The 22214-nt window shown below is 33.6% G+C and overlaps 1 protein-coding gene across 1 annotated transcript in view; it reads right to left on the reverse strand.

Moving 5' to 3' along the window:
- The window catches only part of PDE3A (phosphodiesterase 3A), a 326043-nt gene that overhangs the window by 116651 nt on the left and 187178 nt on the right, over positions 1 to 22214 (reverse strand). The window contains 1 exon segment of the mRNA XM_017888601.1: positions 5844 to 5894. Coding sequence (XP_017744090.1) covers positions 5844 to 5894 — 51 coding nt within the window.

The following is a 22214-nucleotide window of genomic DNA, read 5'->3' on the forward strand; positions in this document are numbered from 1 at the left end:
CGCTTGAACTTGGGAGGTAGAGGTTGCAGTGAGCCAAGATCATGCCACTGCACTCCAGCCTGGGTGACAGAGTGAGACTCTGCCTCAAAAAAAAAAGGCGGCCGGGCGCAGTGGCTCACGCCTGTAATCCCAACACTTAAGAAGGCCGAGGCGGGTGGATCACGAGGTCAACAGATTGAAACCATGCTGGCCAAAATGGTGAAACCCCGTCTCTACTAAAAATACAAAAATTAGCTGGGCGTGGTGGCGGGCGCCTGTAGTCCCAGCTCCTTAGGAGGCGGAGGTAGGAGAATCGCTTGAACCAGGGAGGCGGAGGTTGCGGTGAGCCGAAATCGCCCCACTGCACTCCAGCCTGGGCACGGGGCCAGACTCCGTCTCCAAAAAAAAAAAAAAAGCATATTTTTTTTTGTCTCTTTTATTTCCCACTGGAAAACTTTCCTTCAAGAATAAAAAATAAAAATGAAGAAAAAACAAGAAGTAATTGCCTTCTGAGAATTTCATCCCAACTTCATTTGGTATTACTGGGAACACTGCCAGACAAAGGAGTTCTGCATGCTGCTGGAAGTTTATTTATCATTTAGCATCTTTCCTACATTTGGATGATCTACTATTTGACAGTTATATACTTTAAAAAAAAAGAAAGAAGAAAAATCAGCCAGAAAGCCATGAGTGAGCTGACAAATTATGAAAGAAAATTACTGAGGATAAAGTAATATAAATAAGCCTGAATGACATTCTTGCTGCGTCTAAAAAGTCATATGCAATTAAGGGTTGGAATTTACTAGAAGAAAGGTATTTTTCTATAGGACAAGTATTCGATATGAACGGTGCATCTTAAATTCTGTGATAATGCATATATGATACAATTTTGAAGCACAAAGGGAAATTTAAGAAAATCCCTTATTTATTAACTATCCAGGGAGAAGCCAGGGGAAGCTTAACTCTATCCTAGCAATGATTAAGGCTGACTTAAAAAAGAAAGAAAGAAAGAAAGAAATTAGATGCTGCTAGACACCAACGTTTTGTCTATTTCTGATTCCTCAAAGGCTAAAAAAAAGTACCTGATCCATGTTTTGCAAATCAAAGTAAAATATGTTAAAATTCATCTTGCAGGCTAGCACAATCATGTCTCACACAGCTCTCTGCTTTTTACTGGGCAGGAATCAAGCAAGTTCCCTTTTTTATATATCTAAAACAATATTTTTCTAGCATTCAAGATTTTTCACTATGATATCCTCAATCCTACCAAGAAAATTGAAGTCAATATGTTCCTAATATCTTTTTAATGTTACAGTATCTGTCATTTTTTTTTCTCTCTCTCTTTCATTCTGCTAGAAATATTTCTACTTTTTTTTTGAGACAGAGTCTGGCTCTTTCTTGCAGGCTGGAGTGCAGTGGTGCAATCTTGGCTCACTGCAACCTCTGCCTCTCTGCCTCCCAGGTTCAAGCTATTCTCCTGTCTCAGTCTCCTGAGTAGCTGAGACTACAGTCACATGCCATCACGCCTGGCTAATTTTTGTATCTTTAGCAGAGGTGGGGTTTCACCATGTTGGTCAGGCTGGTCTCAAACTCCTGACCTCAGGTGCCACCTGCTTTGGCCTCCCAAAGTGCTGGGATTACAAGCATGAGCCACTGCCCCGGCCTCTACTTTCTTTTCAAAGCTTCCCCATCTGTACTTGTTGGTGAATTTATCCAGTATTTCATTTGCAAACAGCGCTAGTTTCTGTGATGTAGTGTAAATGGCTGATATGGGGTGGGGTGGGGTGGGTTTCCTGTGAGAAAATACATAAGGAAGTGCCAAAAGGACCACTCTGGAAGCAAGCACATTCCCTTCCCTGAACCTTCACCAATAATTAGTCCTAAATCAGCTCACTATTGAGAATTTTCAGTGTTTTCTTTTCCACACTAATTCTTTTCATCTGCCAGTAATTAAGACACACACCTCACCTTAGCATTACAAATAACTAACTAACTAAATAAATAAATCACTCTTGTTGCCACCTCTTGCTGCAATCCCAACTTTCTTTTAAAACAAAGCTCTTCCAAGAGACTCTTCTGGTATCTTACACTATTCTCTTCTGTATTTTTCTTTCCACCACTTATTTCTGAAAACTGTTTTTTGAAAGTTCACTAATGTCCTCCTAATCACTAAACCCAAAGACATCTGCTACATTTTAATTTTCTTGAACCTTGGTCTGTGATCTTATTCCTCTCCTTGGTGTAACTACTTTTGGTTCTGAATCATCTCTCCTCCCCCTGGTCTCTAGTAAGACCATGCATACTCATATTAACTCCCTCCTCAGCTTGTTTCTAGTCTTTACTAGAATCAGGCTTTTTTTCTGTTTTTTTTCTTTTAATATTCTTCTGGGAGTCCATCTACTGGTGGAGTTCAATTATCTCCTGTATGATTAGCATTCTCAAACTGACACCTTTTGTTCTAATCAGCCTCGAGTATGTGCCTGTAACTTCCTTTTGGAATTGTCATCTTCACTTGTCACTTAATATTGCTAACCCTGAACTCATCATCTTCCATCTAAACTGTTCTGTGTTAATGGTCCTAATTCTTACAGTACTCAGTTTCAAACTATTGACCCTCTTATCTTCCTCTGCCTATCTAGTCAATAAAGTATAGCATTATCCAGATTATTCCTTCACAGTAATTGCTGTAAGAGTTGCCATCCACAAGTATTTATACAGAAATTATAAAAAATTCACATATATTCAAATGTGTCCCACACTCTTCTCAGTTCAGACTTTTACTAAAGCTTTTTCATCCACCTTTTCCTCTGTACTTTTGAAAGTTTACCCATCCTTAAAGCCACACCTCAGATACCATCACTTCTCAGAGGTATTTCCTAGTCTACTAGGGAGTAAGAAATACTCCTCCACCTACATCCTATCTCACTTTGTATATATACAGTCTTTTTTTATTCTATTTTTTTTGATATGGAGTCTCATTCTGTTGCCCAGGCTGGATGCAATGGCACAATCTTGGCTCACTGCAACCTCCACCTCCGGGATTCAAGAGATTCTCCTGCCTCAACCTCCCGAGTATCTGGGATTACAGACACCCACCATCATGCCTGGCTAATTATTATTATTATTTTTTATTATTTTTAGTAGAGACGGGGTTTCACCATGTTGGAAAGGCTGGTCCCGAACTTCTGACTTCTGGTGATCTGCCTGCCTCGGCCTCCCAATGTATATATATAGTCTTATCACACTTTGTATATATGTCATTTAATGATGGGGATTTTGTTGTGGGAACATCATAGAGTATACTTACACAAACCAGATGGTATAGCCTATTACACACCTAGGCTATATGCTATAGCCTATTGCTCCTGGATTACAAATCTGTGCAGCATGTTACTGTGCTGAAAAGTGTAGGCAATTGTACCAAATGGTATTTGATCTAAACATAGAAAAGGCATAGTAAAAACATGGTATTATAATTTTATCTGACCACCATCATACATACTGTCATTCACAGATATGTCATCATGTGCCACATACTGTATGTAATGTTGCATCTACCAGATTGCCTTATATGTGAATTATATATACAAATATTGCTCTATTTCCAACCATAATTTGTGAGCTCTTGGAAAGCAGTAACCTTGCCTTTCAAGTTTTCTTCAGTTAGACCCACCACAGTGCTGTAAACACAGCAAGTGCTTAGAAACCAGTTCTAAATTAACTAAGATGGAACTTGAGCAAGGCTTTGGAGTAAACTATTAAGAGGTCTGTGTTCAAGTGCAATTTGTCTGAAAGTTCCCCTTGAAAAGCTGGAAGGCTTTAGACATATTGACCAAGGAGATAATACAATTAAAGAAGAGATCAATTATTCAAAACATGAATAATAATAATAATAATTGTTATTATTATTTTGTCACTAGGGAATTGAAATCAGGTAAGAGGTTATTACTCAAGACTTAATTTATCTACTGGCAATTTCCAAATTCTTTGGAAATTCTCTTTCTTTTTAACGTTTTTTGCTATGGTTCTTATTCTTTTTATCTTTTGGTGTGTTGTGTTTATTTTTTAGTTTGACAGTTTGCATCTGAGTTGAGGAATCAAAATGGGACAAAGGTATACTATATTTAGAATAGCTATTTTGCTGGTTAAGAGATCCAAAAAAGACTTGATGTTTATAATGGTAATTCATGCAAGCCTGTTTTAATGCTTTTGCTTTTTAGAACCACCTCAGGGTTTTAAATATAATCAAACTTCATTTATGAAAATAGTTTATGTTTATATGTGGAATTCTCACATATTCCAGCTATATGCAATATTTGGAATTTTAAAATTTTGTTCTTTTATGCTGAAAGTTAGCAAAACAATACTGTACAATTGTGAGGTTGTTTTTTGACAATTTATATTGACATAGTGACCAATGTAAACCTGAAGATAAATTATACCAAAGCAAAACAGAGAGTAAATAATGTATATCTTAAACAATAATTTTCTATATATAACACTACATTGCTTTGAAGAGACATGTCCTCAACAACTTGCTTGGCATGTTTTGAATATCAAAATGTTTTGGTGGCAACCATCAGAAACCATGGACCTTCTTACTTGCAGTTATCTTTACTTTTTACTGGTTTAGAATCACAAAGAATTTACTCTATGTTAATTTAATCCCTCATTACTGACCTTGCAGCAAATTCTGACTTAAAATTTTATAGATGTATACAGAGGGAGAGTTTTCAGAGAAACTGAAGGGGAGGTAAGAGTGAGGGAAAGGAAGTAAGGCATAAATTCTTTTAGATGATCCTGATTTAATTGGTTTATATTATGTACTAATCAAATTGATGATGGACAGAAATAAAATCAGTCATTAAAATGTGAACTAAAACAATTGATTGACTTGGTTTTATTTTCCTAGTGACCTAAATTAAATAGTTATTCATACAAATTTAATGACAACACAAGAACACATCGGCTTTGGAAAACACTTGGGAGAAGTCCCCACTTTCCAATGAACTTTCATTTAAAGTATTGCACATTCAACTGTCTTTTGTAAATTATATATTTTTTAGTAGCAAATACAAAATGTGTGCAACAGAAGCAAAATTTCCACCTACTTAATTTTATTTTGCATGTTTACAGTCAGGTAACCATAGGCTGCCATGAGAGAAATTATTTTTATATTTCTTCACAAAGTGCTCTAGGAGGAGAAATAATATTCTTAGTGTAAAGCTCAGTCTTTATTCTGTCAGGGAAAGTAATTATGGAAGCAAAACAAATCCACATTGTCTAATTAGGTCATTAAAAAGCATAAATGCGTCATGGAAGCTTTTCTCCTTGCCTAAGACATAAAGTAAGACAATGAAAACAGTCTAGTAATATAGAAAGATTTAGAATTTGTTTCTTTTCAAAAATAATAGGTCCTTTCATCTTTCTGTTTCCCTCAGATGAAGAGAGTTAATTTAGAGACAAAATCTTGTAATTAGTTCAGAGTTTAGTCTGATTATATTTCAAAATATTTAACCAAAAACAGGAAGCTGAAGAAAAAAATAAAATACACAGAAAAATTGTCAAAGGAAATGAATAAAGAGAGTGGGTTGCTGATCAAAATGTATTCTGCAGAGACAAGATGAATATAAAATCTACACACCAATCTGGGATACCAGAAAGCTCTTAGGAGGAATATCCTGGCATCTGCCTTTGGGATTTGAAATCCAGACTTTAATTATAGTTAACTTCAATAAAAACAAATGGCATGGTTATTTCACCTCTTACTCTCTCTACTTTTTATTATATCTTGAGTTTTAGGAAACGCATGGCTGAAAATGTTAAGGAACAAAACATGAAAAAGAAAAGGAAAAGAAACTTACCTGAGATCCTCTTGACCCTCGTTTGTGGTCCCATTCTGAATGTCCCATGAGCTGTAAAGATGATAATTGCAATAAGTTAAATGATTATTTTACCTGACAAACACTTTTCATCTTTATTTTAAAGAATAATCAGGTTGTTCCAATCTTTATTAGTAATATATTAAATAGTTATCATGAATAAATTAACATGCCTAAATTAGTAGCAAACTCCTGGTTTGACAGCTAATATTTCAACTTCTAATCATTTTGAGAGTATTTTAATATCACTGTGTGATAAAATAAGCTACTGTATAGCTCTGTCAGGAACATCCTAGATAGATGTTAAACCATGTATAGCTTTATTTGCATGTTATTAAGCCTTTGGCTTCTCAAGAAAATATTCTGGGTAAATTACTACTATCGTTAAACCTGGTACCACAAATTATAAGAACCAGAAGGCCAAATTAGTTCAATAATTTTTAATCCTCCTTCAAAACTGTAAAAATCTTGAAAGTTCTAAAGAGTAAAATTATTAAATATTTAATGTGAAATATGCCCACATAGTCACAAAATGTAGATTTTCAATAATAACCTCTAAAATATTATCACGTTCCTATGGTGGTAATAGCCCTGAGCTACCTTGCTTACAAAGAATAATATTTACTTATTGAAAATAACATTTAATGTTAAGAATATTAAGGAAATACAAGATATCGACTGAGAGAAATGAAACTCCATTCATCTGTCAGTAATCTCATTACTCATCAGTACCAACTGAAGAAGTATCTACAACTAATAAGCTAGCACAACAACATGGACTATAAATGAATTTATGTACATTATTAGCTTTTCTGTATAACAGCAATGACTCCTAAGTAGACTTAACAACAAACAACTGTTCACAATAGCAACAAAAATAATATGCCTTTGAACATTAAAGAAATGTTTGATAAACATATACAGAAAATGGCAAAAATTTACTGATGGACATACAGTGCTACTGGTAAAGAAGACTTAATTCTATAAACTATTGAGTACTCAGTTCTACTCAAACAAATTAAACTAGATTTCAGGTTTAACTAGATTTCAATCAAAAGTTAATAGTATTTTTAATTTTTAAAAAACATAAATTTCATCGGAGAGTATACACATATATAATCAGTTATGTCAGATGAATAAGTGTAGCGATACAATGGAGAACATGAGAACTATAGCTCATGATGTTATACGGTGTGCTGAAGTTTGCTAAGAGGGTAGATTTTAGGTGATTTCACCAGACACAAAGAAAGTTAAAACTATGGGAGATGTTAATTCACTTGACCTCAGTAATTATTTTACATTGTAAATATACATCAAAACATCATGTTGTACACCTCAAGTATCTACAATAAAAAAGAACTCATTAGAGGTCTGGGCACAGTGGCTCATGCCTGTAATCCTAGCACTTTGGGAAGCCAAGGCGGGCAGATTACCTGTGGTGAGGAGTTCGAGACCAGACGCTGTCTCTACTAAAAGTACAAAAATTAGCCAGGCGTGGTGATGTGCACCTGTAGCCCCAGCTACTTGGGAGGTTGAGGTGGGGGAACTGCTTGAACCTGGGAGGCAGAGGTTGCAATGAGCCAAGATTGTGCCACTGCACTCCAGCCTGGGAGACAAAGTGAGACTCCATCTCAAAAAAAAAAAAAAGAGTCCATTAGAAAATGTTACAAGTGATGAAAATACCTTTCTGGTTGTTAAAATATATTATAAAATTTAACCAAATTTTGGGATAATTGTTTAGCATTAACATGCAAATGAATGAAATAATTTGGAATAAATATACGTATATGTACCAACAAAATATAAAAAAGAAAATATCAAAAATATTTTGTATTCGATGAATTATTCAACTAATGAAAAAAAGGAGTTCGGAGTTCATGACCAGCCTGGCCAACATGGTGAAACCCCTTCTCTACTAAAAATACAAAAATTAGGTGGGCGTGGTGCGGCATGCCTATAATCCCACCTTCTGGGGGAGGTTGAGGCAGGAGAATTGCTTGAACCTCAAAGGCCAAGATTGCAGTGAGCTGAGATCGCACTGCTGCACTCCAGCCTGGGCGACAGAGTGAGATCCTGTCTCACAAAAAAAAAAAAAAAGAAAGAAAAGAAAAGAAAAGAAAAGAAAAGAAAATGGACTTTGAGGGGAAAAAAATAATTAGAGCCTAACCTTATATTAAATGTTAATGTTAATTATAAATTTAAAAGACAAATTTTTAAAAAGACAAACCTGTAAATATAAAATAGAATAAAATCCAGGTAAATATTCAACCTATCTTGGGAAATAAAAAAATTTAAAGAAATCTAAATCTTTTTTTAAAGATTTTTTTTTTATTACACAAGAGGACAATTGATCTGGCTATATAAAACTTCAGAGTATTTGCATAAATGTCACATTGGTAAAGTATCTGTAGTAAACCGTAGGTAAAGAATAATATCTTCAGGACAGTAAGGGTTCTTACAAATTTGATAGAATCCCAACCCTAGTAAAAAATTGAGGGAAGACTAAGAACAACTTACAAAATAAATAGATCTATGGAAAGAAATTTAACTTTATTGGAAGTAAAAGAAATTCAGTATAAACTATGACAAGATACTACTATTGCCTATTATATTTACAAATTAATAATGTTGAATATTCAGAAAAGAGGGAGTAAACTAAGCATATATACTGCCACTATATAACAAATACACATATATACATTGTGTAGATATATTTATACATATATAAAAAATATATAATACATATATTCTTAAAAATTCATACCCTTTGAACCAGTAAACTAAGATGCAAAAATTCAGTAACTATAATGTGCTACTAATTGTATATCCAACAAAAGGGAAATTACTCAATAGATTACAGTATACAAAATGATACCATATAGCAATTAAAATCTGGCTTCCAAGGCCTTTATAAAAAAGAACATGTGAACTGTTCATGGTATAATAAGTAAAAAACATAACAAAGTAATTTAATGAATTTTAAGCTACTCATTTTTAACAGACATAGTCAATCATTTTAAGCCTTGGAATTACCATGATGATTTAATTGTAGTTTGGCTAGCACACAATTTTGGGTACACTGACCTAGATAACCATTATATAAAATTGAATGCTTACATAGTAGATATTTATTTAACGCTTTAATTTTTTAATTTATGGATTTATTGGTACTACATCATCTCAAAAATACTTATTGATACTAATTTAAAGTTGACTATAATATGGTTCACAAACAATAATTAACTAATGAAATAAATAGTATGATTTAGAAACATAAATTAAAATCAGTCAATTAATTGTTCACGAGAACTATCAAAAACAATTCCTGACACATTTCAAACATTGACGATACCTTACATTAAAATAGGAGGACGAGATGATTATTTTTGGCAACTTTAAAGTGGCAATAAATTGAGCAATAGGCCTCTAGTGAAATGATTTATCCACATCTTCTGGAAGATTTATAAAATGCCGACTATTAAACCTGTTATCCCCCTTACTAATGAGTGTAAACTAACAGGATCAAAATAAGGTGGTAAATTCTCCTATCACAGCTAAAAAAGGCAAATAAATCTTAGAAACACAAGTTGTAATCCATAATATATTGATTTAAGAGAGAGTGTTTGATGATGACAGTAAGTTGAAAAGGAAACATTTTTGTAGGACCAGAATTAAAATAAGAAAAGCCTTTAATCACGGCCTTCTGCCATTAGTTATCTCAATGATGATGATTTTAGTCAAAGAACAAAAACACTCAAAGTGTAGACTAATTTAGGTCATCCTTTAGTACAGAAGATAAGATCAATTTCGGTAATTTGCAAATCAGGGCTTGTATGAGCATTTCAAAAAAATTCCCACTAAAATTTGACTTTTTCTTTTTAAAAGCATAAAACAGTAAAATTTGGCCAAGTGTGTTATTATCAGGAGATTATTTCCTACATATATATAATAAAAACTCGAGAAGGCTATGTAGGGCAAAGAAATTCTTTTATTCTTAAATTTACTATATTAAATATTCATCCTTTATATTATATTTGAAAAGGTTATGAGCGACCAAGAATGTGGTAGTTATTTTTAAATGTACACTATGGCTACTTTTTTCAAAGTAATAGGAAATGTTATAGAAATCCACATCCTATGTGAAATATATTCAAAAAGAATGAACTCTGTATATGACAAATGAGATACTGTAATGTTCTACAGTCAATAAGAGCACCAAAGGAAATGAACAGGATATTTTTCCTTTTGGATTTGAAGAATACAAAGTATTTATCATTAAACTTCTATTTCTAATTAAAATAATCTGAGCCAAAATTTAGCAATTATTATTTCACTGTATTTCCTCCCTCCCTCCCTCCCTCCCTCCCTTCCTTCCTTCCTTCTTTTTTAATGCAAAGAAAGAGGCAATGGTGGGGGTAAGGACTGCATAGTGTCAGTGCTTTATTCCTTCCCATGATTACAGCATTCTGGCCACTAGATGGTGCATGGGGTGGAGAGTGGGAGATGTAAGGATAGACCATATTAGCACATGACAGCATATGAATTTTTATCCTACTTGTACAAAAAAATATTTTACTGTCATAAAAACATTGTTCTCAGATAAATGGCTGAATGACTACAATAAGAAGCATATTGTCGGAATCCTTTTAAAAAAACTACCCACAGTGTGATAAACTGACTTAGTATTACAGATTATTTAAAATAAAATGAGGCATTTAGCTACTGGTAAGTATTCCTGTTAAAGCAGAACCATAGGGATAAATGTTTCACAAACACATCTCCCTATCCCCACTTTCTTGATGTGTGATTAAAACAAATAAAAAAATGGTTATTTACAATAAATAGTAAAGAAGACAGTTTGCACATTGAGGTCAATGAATTTCAGAATTAAGTGCAAAATGATGCTGATATTGTTTCAAAGAGAAAGTCAAACCATCCTTTCAATCAAACGGATAAGATTGGTGTTAAATTGCAGATGACCAAAGTAATCATTTGACATTATCCTAGTAGCAGATAAAAGACATTAATGGCTCACAGACAATGAGGAAAAGAAAGAAACTGTGGAATTTTCCTTTTTGCAAAATAATCAATTTTGACTAAAATTTCCAGAGAAATGAATAGCAGCATGTTACTTAAGCAATTCTGGGGAAAGAGAAACTTTATTAAGATGATATGATACTCTTTTTGGAGAAGGAATGCTTATGATTTTAAGATTAGTTATATAAAGTTGCTGGAAATATAAAACAGAGAGGGAGAGACTGAGACTGGAAAAACAAAAGTAAGTTTAAATATATTCTAGTTGATAAGAGTACATGACTACTTAATTCAGGGAGAAAAAAATGTTTGTCTCTCACCATCTATAAAAAATACCCTCTGGCTATTTTATGATTACTCCTCTGGGTAATGACATTTTAATAAGCATCTTACCAGAAGGTCTGGGGATATATAGGTCACCAAGGTTATGCCTGCAAATGGCAAACAAAATCTTTCCATCTGATGAAGAAATTCTCTAAAACACTTTTTTTAAAAAGAGTATCTTTCTTCTCTTCTCAGTTCTCATTAACCAAGATAGGCACAGTGAAGACCCTTAAACTGATTCCTGGCAAACTAAGTAAACTTCCTTGAAAAGAAACACAATCTGTTATAGAAAGCATTTTGAAAATCCTAACTGCTTTGACACTAAGTCATTTTGATCCTTATGGAATAAATTCTCTCTCTCTTTTACTTTTAATAATAAATTTCTACATCACAGCCTTCAACTAACAGTATGTTACACAGTACTTAGCTCCAAGGAAAACAAAACTGCTGCCAAACACAGAATTTAAAAAGTTCACAGGAGAAGCAAATAAGTCAGTATGGAAACAAAATTTCTATCCAAGCAGAGATATTTTAACAATAGCATGAGAAATAAAGGTTGCTGAAAATATATTTCTGTAGGTAAAATGTTTAATGTTTATATGTTTATATGTTTTATATGTTTTAATGTTTGCTTTAATGTTTATATGTTTTCTCCTGTTGTTTGTTTACATAAAAAATAACGCCTTTTTAGGGGCTTCTTGGGAGAAAAAATTCACCACAACTATTACTAAAGAGATGAAAGCTGAGGAAGGACTGTAACTTGATGGGAAATAAAAAAATTATTCTTTGAGTGTACCTTAAAGAGGTGAGAAGTTTTAGATACGAAAAAAAAGAGGGTAACGATGGAAAGTAATAGTCACCATAGCTAACTTGGCACTACTCTCAAGAAAACTATTCTTTTACAGCAGCTGAAGATGGCTAAAACATATTTCTGAAGACATATAAAACTAATATACATACAAGGATGTAAAGGTTACCACACAGTCCACTTTTTATTTCATCATTTACTCATCAGGTAAATATGTATTGTATGCCTATTATCTGCAAAGCACTGTTCTAGGCACAAACTGTATGTCATTGAACAAAACAAGACTTATCTCTGACTCCTAGCTATTACATTTTAGTGAAGGAAGAAGATAAACACATAAACATAACATACTAGGTGATGATAAAGCTATAAAGAAGCTTAGAATAAAATAAACGAAGGGAGAAGGAGTGGGGGTAATGGATGGTAGGGGCTGGAAGCAGAGGTAAGTTTATATAAGTACAGTAGATCAAAAAAGTCCTTTCTGAAAAAAGTGACATTTTATCAGATAGTTGTATGAAGAGCCAGACACATGGGGGAAATGCATGCCAGATAGAGGAAATAGAAGATGAAAAGTCTCTGAGGCGGGAGCAGGAATGGTACCTTAGGAGCAGCAAAGTATCTCTATGCTGAAATCTAAAAAGGGTTTGGTTCTTTGTGATCATAGCCATATATTTGGTATTTACTATCTTCCTTTAGTACAAACTTGGTCTATAAGTTAATCATTAGCTTCATTAATTCAAAATTACAAGAAAAAATTCTCTAGGGAAATACTAATACACCAGGGATTCTTCTGTCCCCAAACTCTTACTTAATTCCATCCAATACAACAAGAATTTATAGCATATGCACCACATGCCACAAACGCATCCTTATATTAGTCATACTACATAACACAGTATTATTGTCCCTTTACATATGGGTTCTGTTTTTCAAGAGTCATCAAATGCATGAGAGCAGCCGTTGCCTTTTAGAACCACCTTTACTCTGATGTGCACAGTTTTCAATTTGATAAGAAACTAAAAGCTCTTCTTTAACCATGACACGTTTGATTGGATTCTTTCCTTGGCATACTCTTTTCTTTAATTTCTATGCTACCTATATTTGCTCTCTGCAGCATTGCATGGGAGAAGATGAGCCTGAACTGTGTTTCCCCTGCCTGTAGGCTCTGGCAGAAGTCAGTGCTCTGGACTGGCAAGATCTCTGATAGTTTAGACCAGTCTCAGCCATTGTCTAATCATTTTGGGAAATTGTTCTTATTTTTTGGTGTTCCTTTCCTGGGTCTCTTCTTATCAATGGAGTAAGAATGTCAAAATTACCTTGCACGTATCAGAAAAGGAAGAGTGGAAATCTGCATTTGGTCTGGAGCTTAGGCCAAAGAAGCTAACAGAATTCCTGGGATTTCCATATACTGTTTCTCAGCCCTTCAGGTGTCAATATTGGGATTTGGGATCTAGAAAGACCTAAAACAGGTGGTACTGAAAAAGATTTACCCACTTGCATAATTTTTTTTAAACCTCTGCTGGCAGGAACCACCTGCATAACTTAATTTACAAACTAGAAGACCACATCAGCCTCATGTGGGTAAAACAGATGTGACTAGCAGCCATACTCTCATAAGCAGAACACTTCGATTACAGCTACTTCATCACATCGCCACGTCTCCCCGCTCCTCAAATCAATCCCACTCTACAATGTATTATCAAGTGATGTTGATTTCATTGAAGATTTCATGGGGAGACGAAAGGACATCATTACATTATACAAAAAACAGCAAAAAGCCATATAAATACCCATTCGATATCTCTCCACAAAACTTTTCCTTTTCATCTTTTTTTTTTTTTAGTTTTGTTTGTTTGTTTGTTTGTTTGTTTTGTTTTTGGCAGACACTACCTCTTGCCCTTTACTCTTGGGATAGGGCAAGAGGATTGTGTCTTTTTCAGCATACTGGTCCCAGCCTTTCCTCCAGGATCTTTCTCAGGATCTAAATCTCTTACTGTTCTCCAGACAATTTAGCTTTCTCCTGTATTCCTCTTAAACCTTCAGACAAATTAGCAGGAACAAAGAGATTCCTTAGAATTCTTAAAATTGACCCTCCTTTAAAAAAGCACCCAGAGCCTGATACATAGCATTGTGACTGAAATTAACAGATACTTTTTTCCTTTCACAGTTGGTGATAACTAGCTAAATTCCATCCACTTGGTTGATACTAAATCCCTGATTCTGACTCGTAGCATTTCAATACAGCAGCCAGTGTAAATTTGGTAAGCACTGGGAATGAGAAGGCTTCAGATAGAGACAAATTCAGATATTCTGGAGTGTGAAATTCTAACCTCTCTATTACAATTACTGTATCTATTTCTGATAACAATGTTCCCATATACTGCTTTAGAATGTTTCCATAATTCTATTTCTGTCCTTGTTATCACAATGATAATAATTACTCTAAACCTATATGCTGCCACGAATCTTACAAAGTTTCCATTATTTTCATTTAATACATCTGGTTTATCTTGATTACTTGAAATTTTTACAACTTTTATTGCTAATTTGCATTTTGGGGACTATTGATAATAATGGAATCATATCAGTCTCATGCTTAAGTTTTCCTATGAGGTATTTTATGAAAAATGGTAATAAAGCAAAATAAGCTTGTGAAATTCTGCAAAATATCATCCCTCCTTGGATAGTCCAGGTACCTGTTAGCATGTTACAGCTTGAGGAAGTTTTAAAGGAACTCAGCTGAAATATTTCTAGAAGTATGTGATTATAGAACCTTTTTTGTTTCAAGAGAGATTTACAGGTTTCCATGGAACACAAACACATTTTAAGAAATATTTCTTACAGTTTTATAATTTTTAATACATAATTTCATCACCAAGAAACCATAGAGGCATATACTCCATATTTTATGGATATGGAAATGAATTAAGAGAGGAGAATTGTAACATAACCCAGCCAGTGGTTAAATACGGATTAAAATATAGGTTGGTTGGTTGCAAATCATAAACTTTTTTATTGCTGCTGTGCTACTTACAACAATAAATAATTACTGAGTCCAAAGTAAGTATCAGGTCCTTGGTACTGAAGTATATTCGTAAGGAAAAGAAAAGACTTCAGATTTGATTTGTCTTCAAGGAACTCATGGTTATAGTTAATATGATGGGTTTATTTCTCCAAAATCCATTTTCCACCCTCTAATCTCCATCTCGTTTAAAACAGTGAAATAAGAGAAAAATGTAATGTCTCTGAAAATCTTCGTAAGTACTATAAATTAATCATATTTTTAAATGCTGGCTAAATAATTACCTCAAAATATAAATTATATATTAGATGTTTAGTTATACCAAATTCTCTATTAGCAAATCTCAGTACAAATTTTTCATTTACGTATTCACCCACCCACTCATTCATGTGTGCATTCTTTCAATATTTATTAGGGAAATATGTAGATGCACATTAAAATATATATTTAAATATATATTATGTATAATATTTTATATTTATATATCTTACGCTCAGCATAAAAAATACTGAAATTGCCAACCCAAAGGCACCACAGGAGTCTTGAAGTACCTTATGAATAATTAAAAAGTGTAGGCTACATGTTATGCATGTTAGCTCTGAAGTCGACTGGTTCAAATCCCACTTCTGACTTTATATTCAGTCTTACTAGATACTTGATCTTGACAAGTTATTTAATGTCTTTGTGCCTCAATTTCAAGTCTCCATAACTTAGCTAATAATAGCATCTAGTTTGTATGGTTTTGTAAGCATTAAATGAATCATTAGATTTAAAAAGCCTTAGTACAGTACCTGGTACATAGTAAGGGCTTATTAAATGTGAGCTATTATTGTTATCACTATTAATAATTATATAATCAAACTTAGGCATTGTTGCAATCTAATTCATTGAGAAAAGTAAAATTCACATGACATACATTATTACTTTCTATTAAACAATAGGAAAAACCTATTCCTCGGCCATGCCAAAACACAATTTACAGAATTTGATCAATCTGTAATTAAGACTTCATGCAACATTACTCAGAGTAACATGTAACGCATGTGAATGACCATGGAATCTACTGAATTCATGGTTTTCTGCATAACAGTTGAAAAATCTAAATTTTAATATTAATGGGTCCCCTTGGGTATGAGAGGCCTGGGATAGCTTAATCTTCCTCAAGTGTAAAGAGTAGCAAAAGGCTACAAAAGGCCTTTATTTTATTTTTTTTGGGCCAGACAGGCCCAAATAGCAAACGTTTGAAAAGAGCAGCTAGGGAAAAGCTCTGAGAGAGTCTGTTCAATATGGAAAGGACTTGCACTTTCAGGTGTATTATTATTTGTTAGTTGGAAACACAATCACATTTCCAAAGCGATTGATAGTTAGGCCTGTTAAAAAAAAATAAGCAAATCAAACCAAATAAACTTACTCCAAAAATTCCATGCAAATCTTTCTAAAATAACCACAATAAAACAGATTTTAGGTTCTGAGTAGACAAAACAAAATGCAATTTTCTCATGAAATATTTAAACAAGGCATTATGACTTTATTTACTATATGAACGTAACTTCAGGTGAAACCCAAACCCCTAAGCACCAATGAATGTGACTATAAATCTGTATTGTACAGTTTGTCAAACTACCTCTTGCATTATTTATGTCAATTTGAGTAAATGAGTAGGAAATAAAAAAATAAAATAAAGGCCTCATTTATTATTTCTAGCTCTTCACCTGTTGTTTTATGACTGGATCATGCTAATATCTCTGTTTCTCTATATATTTAGGTTTCATTTATACCATGACTCATGAAAAGACAAATTCAAGGCTATTTTCTACAGAAAATTACTAAAACTCAACAAACCCACTGGCACAACTTCAGGAGACTAATCTATAAAATTGATCTCTTTTCTTAGAAAAAATTGGAAATCCTAGGGAAAATAATAAAATCCAGACATAGCCTCAGCTGTGGCAAAAGCTTTAACTCGACAATATTTATGAGTTCTTGCATTTGGATAGATTTAAGGGTTTTTATTTTTATTTATCAAACATTGTGATGTATTGCATTTAAACAACATACAATTTCTTAGACTGCAGCGTTAAAATTACATGCTGAAAAACATAAAGATTGCTTTGATATCCAAATGGTTTATATTTATGGGCCCAAAATATATAAGTCCAAGAAAATTAAAAGTGTATGTATGTGTGTGTATGTGTGTGTGTATGCTGTTATGTATATCAAAAAACTAACTCAGAGGAAAATTCTCCACTTAAGCTATCTTTTTAGAAATGGTCTTTAAAATTTATAAATAGGTAATTTTAAAAAATATATCTCACTAATTGGTGTGACTTAAAACATTGAATTCATTTTAAGTCTTATGAATGAGAAAAATACTGAATTGGTTTTTATACAATTTTAATGTGAAAGTTACCTTTTCCAAAAGCCTTTTGCAAAATTTTAAAGTCTTATTTCATTCATTGCATTTTCATAAGTGCCAAAAAATCTTCAGCAAAAAAACAAAATTCCAAACATTTTCCCTGCTACTTACTTCTTACTCCCCAATCAGCTTGACTTTGGGAGGTTGTTGAGAAAAGCACAGATGGACTACAATATATACTAGTCCCATTACATGACCCTTGGGTTTCTTATTTGTCCTCTAAAGCTGATTTGTGTTAAAAATTACTTTAGTTCCACTTTCAATTAGATTTTAACAAGACATGTGCATTTTGTGTTCAAGTTCTTAAATGCTGAAGAAAGTAATTTATTATAAGACTTGAAGATATTCTTTTGACCAAGTTTACAGTACATTTCTGCCCCTAAATTTGACCTTCCTCCTCAATTCTTCATCGGTCCATGACCCATCTGATACATTGAAAGTAATTTCAGAAGTTTGTTTACAATAAAACCAATGCTTTTTTTTTTTTTTTTTGTAGAAAAACGTTTTATTGCAAATGTATTCCTCGTAGTGATATATTATGCAGACCTCTACTTAGGGATAAAAGAAAATAAAGTGGAATAGATGATGTGGCAAGGAAAAAGGAAGAAGTAGAAAAAAAGAAGAGTAAAGTATGACCTAAAACTGTTATTAACTGAGGTGGTTAGAATTGCAGGTGCAGAAAGAATTAACCAGGTACTTCTCTGTTTCTCTTCCTACCGCTAGTATAAGAACTGAGAGACTTGCTCATACTTTTTTCTATTTCAAGCAAATACAATGTACCATACCCTTGATTAAAGTAAAAAAATAAATAAATAGAGGGGTAAGTACGGTGGCTCATGCCTGTAATCCCAGCACTTTGAAAGACTGAGGTGAGAGGATCAGTTGAGGAGGCCAGGAGTTGGAGACAAGCCTGGGCAACATAGTGAGACCTCAGTCTCTACAAAAACATATTTTAAAAATTAGCCAGGTGTGGTGGTGTGCACCTGGCAGTCCTAGCTATTCTGGATGCTGAGGCAAGAGGATTGCTTGAGCCCAGGAGTTCGAGGCTTACTGCACTACTGCACTCCAGCCTGGACAATAGAGGGAGACCCCCCTGTCTTTTAAAAAGAAAAAAAGTTACCAATGTCCTTTTCAATTTGAATCAATAATATACAGTTAATAGGATACTTGGTTTTTTGATTATATATTGAAATGGAAAACTCTAGCTTATTTTAGGAGTGAGAAGGTCTTAAAGAAAGTATATGATTTAAAAAATATATTAAACACATTCTCTTTGTTTTATTCATAATTTGGAGTATTAAATGTTTTACTGTAAAACATGTTTCACCATTGATTGCATCCCTGAAGAATGGGAGATGGCAAACAAAATATCTGCACATTGTCACCATGTCCTAGCCAAAGTTTTTCTAATGAAATTACCGTAGAAAAATTCTTTAGTTGCATATTATTTATGAAGACATTTAAGAATTAGAATTAAGAATCACAATTAGAATTGTGATTCTTAATTCTAATTCTTAAATTTCTCCACAAATATGAACAGAAACACATTCAAACATGATCAGAAAGTCACATTTGAAAACTGAAAGCTATCGTCACTTTACAGGAGTAATAGGGTGATTTTCCTGTTAACCTCACTTTACACTTTCGTAGAAGTTGTCATGAAGGAATGACTATTCCAGTACTGTTTCTGGTTGCAGGGTATACCCCATATGCCTAAGATAATATCCTCAGAAGACAGCAAATCCAACTTTTCAGAATCAATAAATTACACAAAGTATAATCACAACTTCAAGAGCATAGCTATCTGGCTTCCCAGCTTGAATTTGCAACGAGTTTCCTCTATCAAGCTATTGTTATTCTAACTAAATTTTTTTTTTTGCAATTCCATATTTCAGCGTTTATTAGAACCAGAAACTAGATCCTTTATAATAATCCAGTTCATAATGTAATGTACAAAGACAATTTTTACTTTGAAAGAGAAAGATGGTCAGCGGAGGTTCTGAGAAATTGTGCTCCGTATTCAATTCATAAGAGTCACTAATAGTGTTGTTAAAAATTGAATCCATAAAATTGGCAGATGTCTTCTTTCCAGGCTTTTACTTGCTGTTTAAACAATCTAGTCCTGTTATACAATTTACTTCTATAGTTTACAACATTGCACAGTGGTTAAGGGTGGACTCTGGAGCTGAATTTCTTATAATCAAATCCCAATTTCATTCTTACCAGCTCTGTGAATCTGGATAAATTATTTTATAATTTCTAGGTTAAGTTTCCTCATTTGCAAAATGTAAGTAATAAGACTACCTACTTCTAGTAATTTTTGTGAAGCCCAGATGAGATAATCAATGTAACACCTTGCAATGGCTTCTCATTTGTTTTAGAATGAAATTTGATTTCACCAATATAGCCTAAAGGTTTGGATGTTATTCATCTTGCCTAGAATACATTTTCCCATTTTCTTAGCATTGTCAGCTCATTTTCATTCTTTGGGAGTCACTTCAAATAACACTTCCTCAAGGACACTTTCTGTGACTGATCATCCATCCATCCATCTATCCATTCATCCAACACAAACAAATATTTACTGAGCACCTGCTCTGCACCAGGCATGGTATTAGGTGCTGGGTTTTTATTAAGTGAACAAAAGTGGCCAGTCTTACCCTCATCTTCTCTTGTCACTCTTCAGCATATGACCATGTGTGTTTCCTGCATTTATTGCAATCCGAAATAATCTTGTGTAATTATTTCATTGCAGTTCGAGCATCCTTCGTACAAAAATCCAAAATGCTCCAAAATCTGAAACTTTTTTATTGCCACAGAATGCCCATATGGGTGGCTAAGAGAGTGGCATCTTTGCTTTCTGATGATTCAATGTACACAAACTTTGTTTTATAAAGAAAATCAAAATAATGTATAAAATTACCTTTAGGCTATGTGTATAAGGTAGACATAAAACAAATAAATTTTGTGTTTTAGATGCACATCCCATCCCCAAGATATCTCATTATGTATATGTAAATATTTGAAAATCTGAAAAATTCCAAACTCCAAACACATTTGGTCTCAAGCATTTTAGATAAGGGATACTCAACTGGTACTTGCTTTTGTCTACCTTCCATTTTAGAAAGTACGTTTCAGGATAGCAGAAACCTTATGGATCTTATTTGCTATGTGGAATATAATTGGCACGTGTTAAGGGATTCAATACATGCTTTTAAAAAATAATAACTGATTGGTTTTGTCCAGGAAAAAAATTAATAAGGCTAGGTGCGGTGGTTCACACTTGTAATCTCAACATTTTGGGAAGCCAAATCCAGAGGATCACTTGAGCCCAGGAGTTCAAGACCAGCCTGGACAATGTAGTGAGATTTCACGTTTACAAAAATTTTTAAAAATTAGCCAGGCAGGGTGGCACATACTTATAGTCCCAGTTACTTGGGAGGCTGAGGCAGGAGGATTGCTTGAACCCAGAGGGTTTATGCTACAATAAGGAGTTGATTTTAAAAATTCTACTGTTGAATGCACAAGTAGTAAAGAATTTTTAGCTCTTCATTCTAACTCAGAATCTTCTGTCATCCCATGCCTTGTGTGATAAAAATGTTAGTTGTCCATCCTATATACATTGTATTCTTCCTTAGTCACAGAACCCCAGTTCTCATAGGGACGGCAGTGGGTCCAGCTAGGAAACTATTTCCCCCAACCTTAACTCCCTTACAGATCAGGAGATCATGGAACACAGTCCTGGTTAATGAGATACAGGCAGAAGTCACTGTGTGAAGCTTCTAAGGAAAGTCTTTAAAAAGGCAAAAACTTGGCTAGCTTGTCTCTTTTGCCTTTCTGCTTTCCTATTTTCCCTGTTCAGAAGCAGTATAGGATTCTGGGGATGAAGCAATGATCATCTGACACATGGATGAAGCGACCATGAGGAAAAGATAATTCCCTCTGCCTCAACATCCTGAAGCCATAAAAATGTCATCATTAAGCTCTATTTGAGCAGACATATACAAATCTAAACACACATACACACACACACACACACATGGGTGTGAATTTTTATGGAATAGTAGCAATAATGGTAGGTAGCAAATACACACTGGAAAAGGCCTTGGAAATTGAAAAGAAACAGACCTACACATTTTAGTTGACTTTGAATTTTCTCTGAAGTAAAGGCATATATTTCTAACTATCTGATCGGTAGAGAAGACAAATTTCTATTATGAGTTTGATTCTTACCATGTATATAACACATCAAATTCAATCTCCTGAGTTAAACAAACATGGTAGAAATAACTTGTGGATGTCTCAGTCTCTTTTGTTGCCATATATCTGACTATAGAATTTTAAAAACACTCTCCCAACTTTTTTTTTTTTTTAAATAAAGAACAAAGGCACATAGTCCTACAAGCCAGGTAAAACTAGTTTAGAGAATAGATTAAAACAGTATTTCCGAAGTATATATTATAGAACTGGGGTTTAACAGCTGTTTCAGGGAAAAAGATTAAAACAGCTTTTGGAAATGTTGGGCTAGACATGTTATTTTTAATATAGAATATCATATGACTTTTAATATTGTGTGCTCAGAGTAAGAAATAAAGCAAACAACATCTCTCAATCTACCTTAGTCATGGAGCATTTTGTATATCACAGAGCACGGTTTGGAAAACACTAAAATGAAGAATTTTATTGTTCAAAATTTTATAGCTATAATTAAAAAACTAAGAATTTCAGAAAATAATACAAAAATAAATA

Source organism: Rhinopithecus bieti, unplaced genomic scaffold (assembly GCF_001698545.2).
Source record: "Rhinopithecus bieti isolate Rb0 unplaced genomic scaffold, ASM169854v2 scaffold_15769, whole genome shotgun sequence".
NCBI lineage: Eukaryota > Metazoa > Chordata > Mammalia > Primates > Cercopithecidae > Rhinopithecus > Rhinopithecus bieti.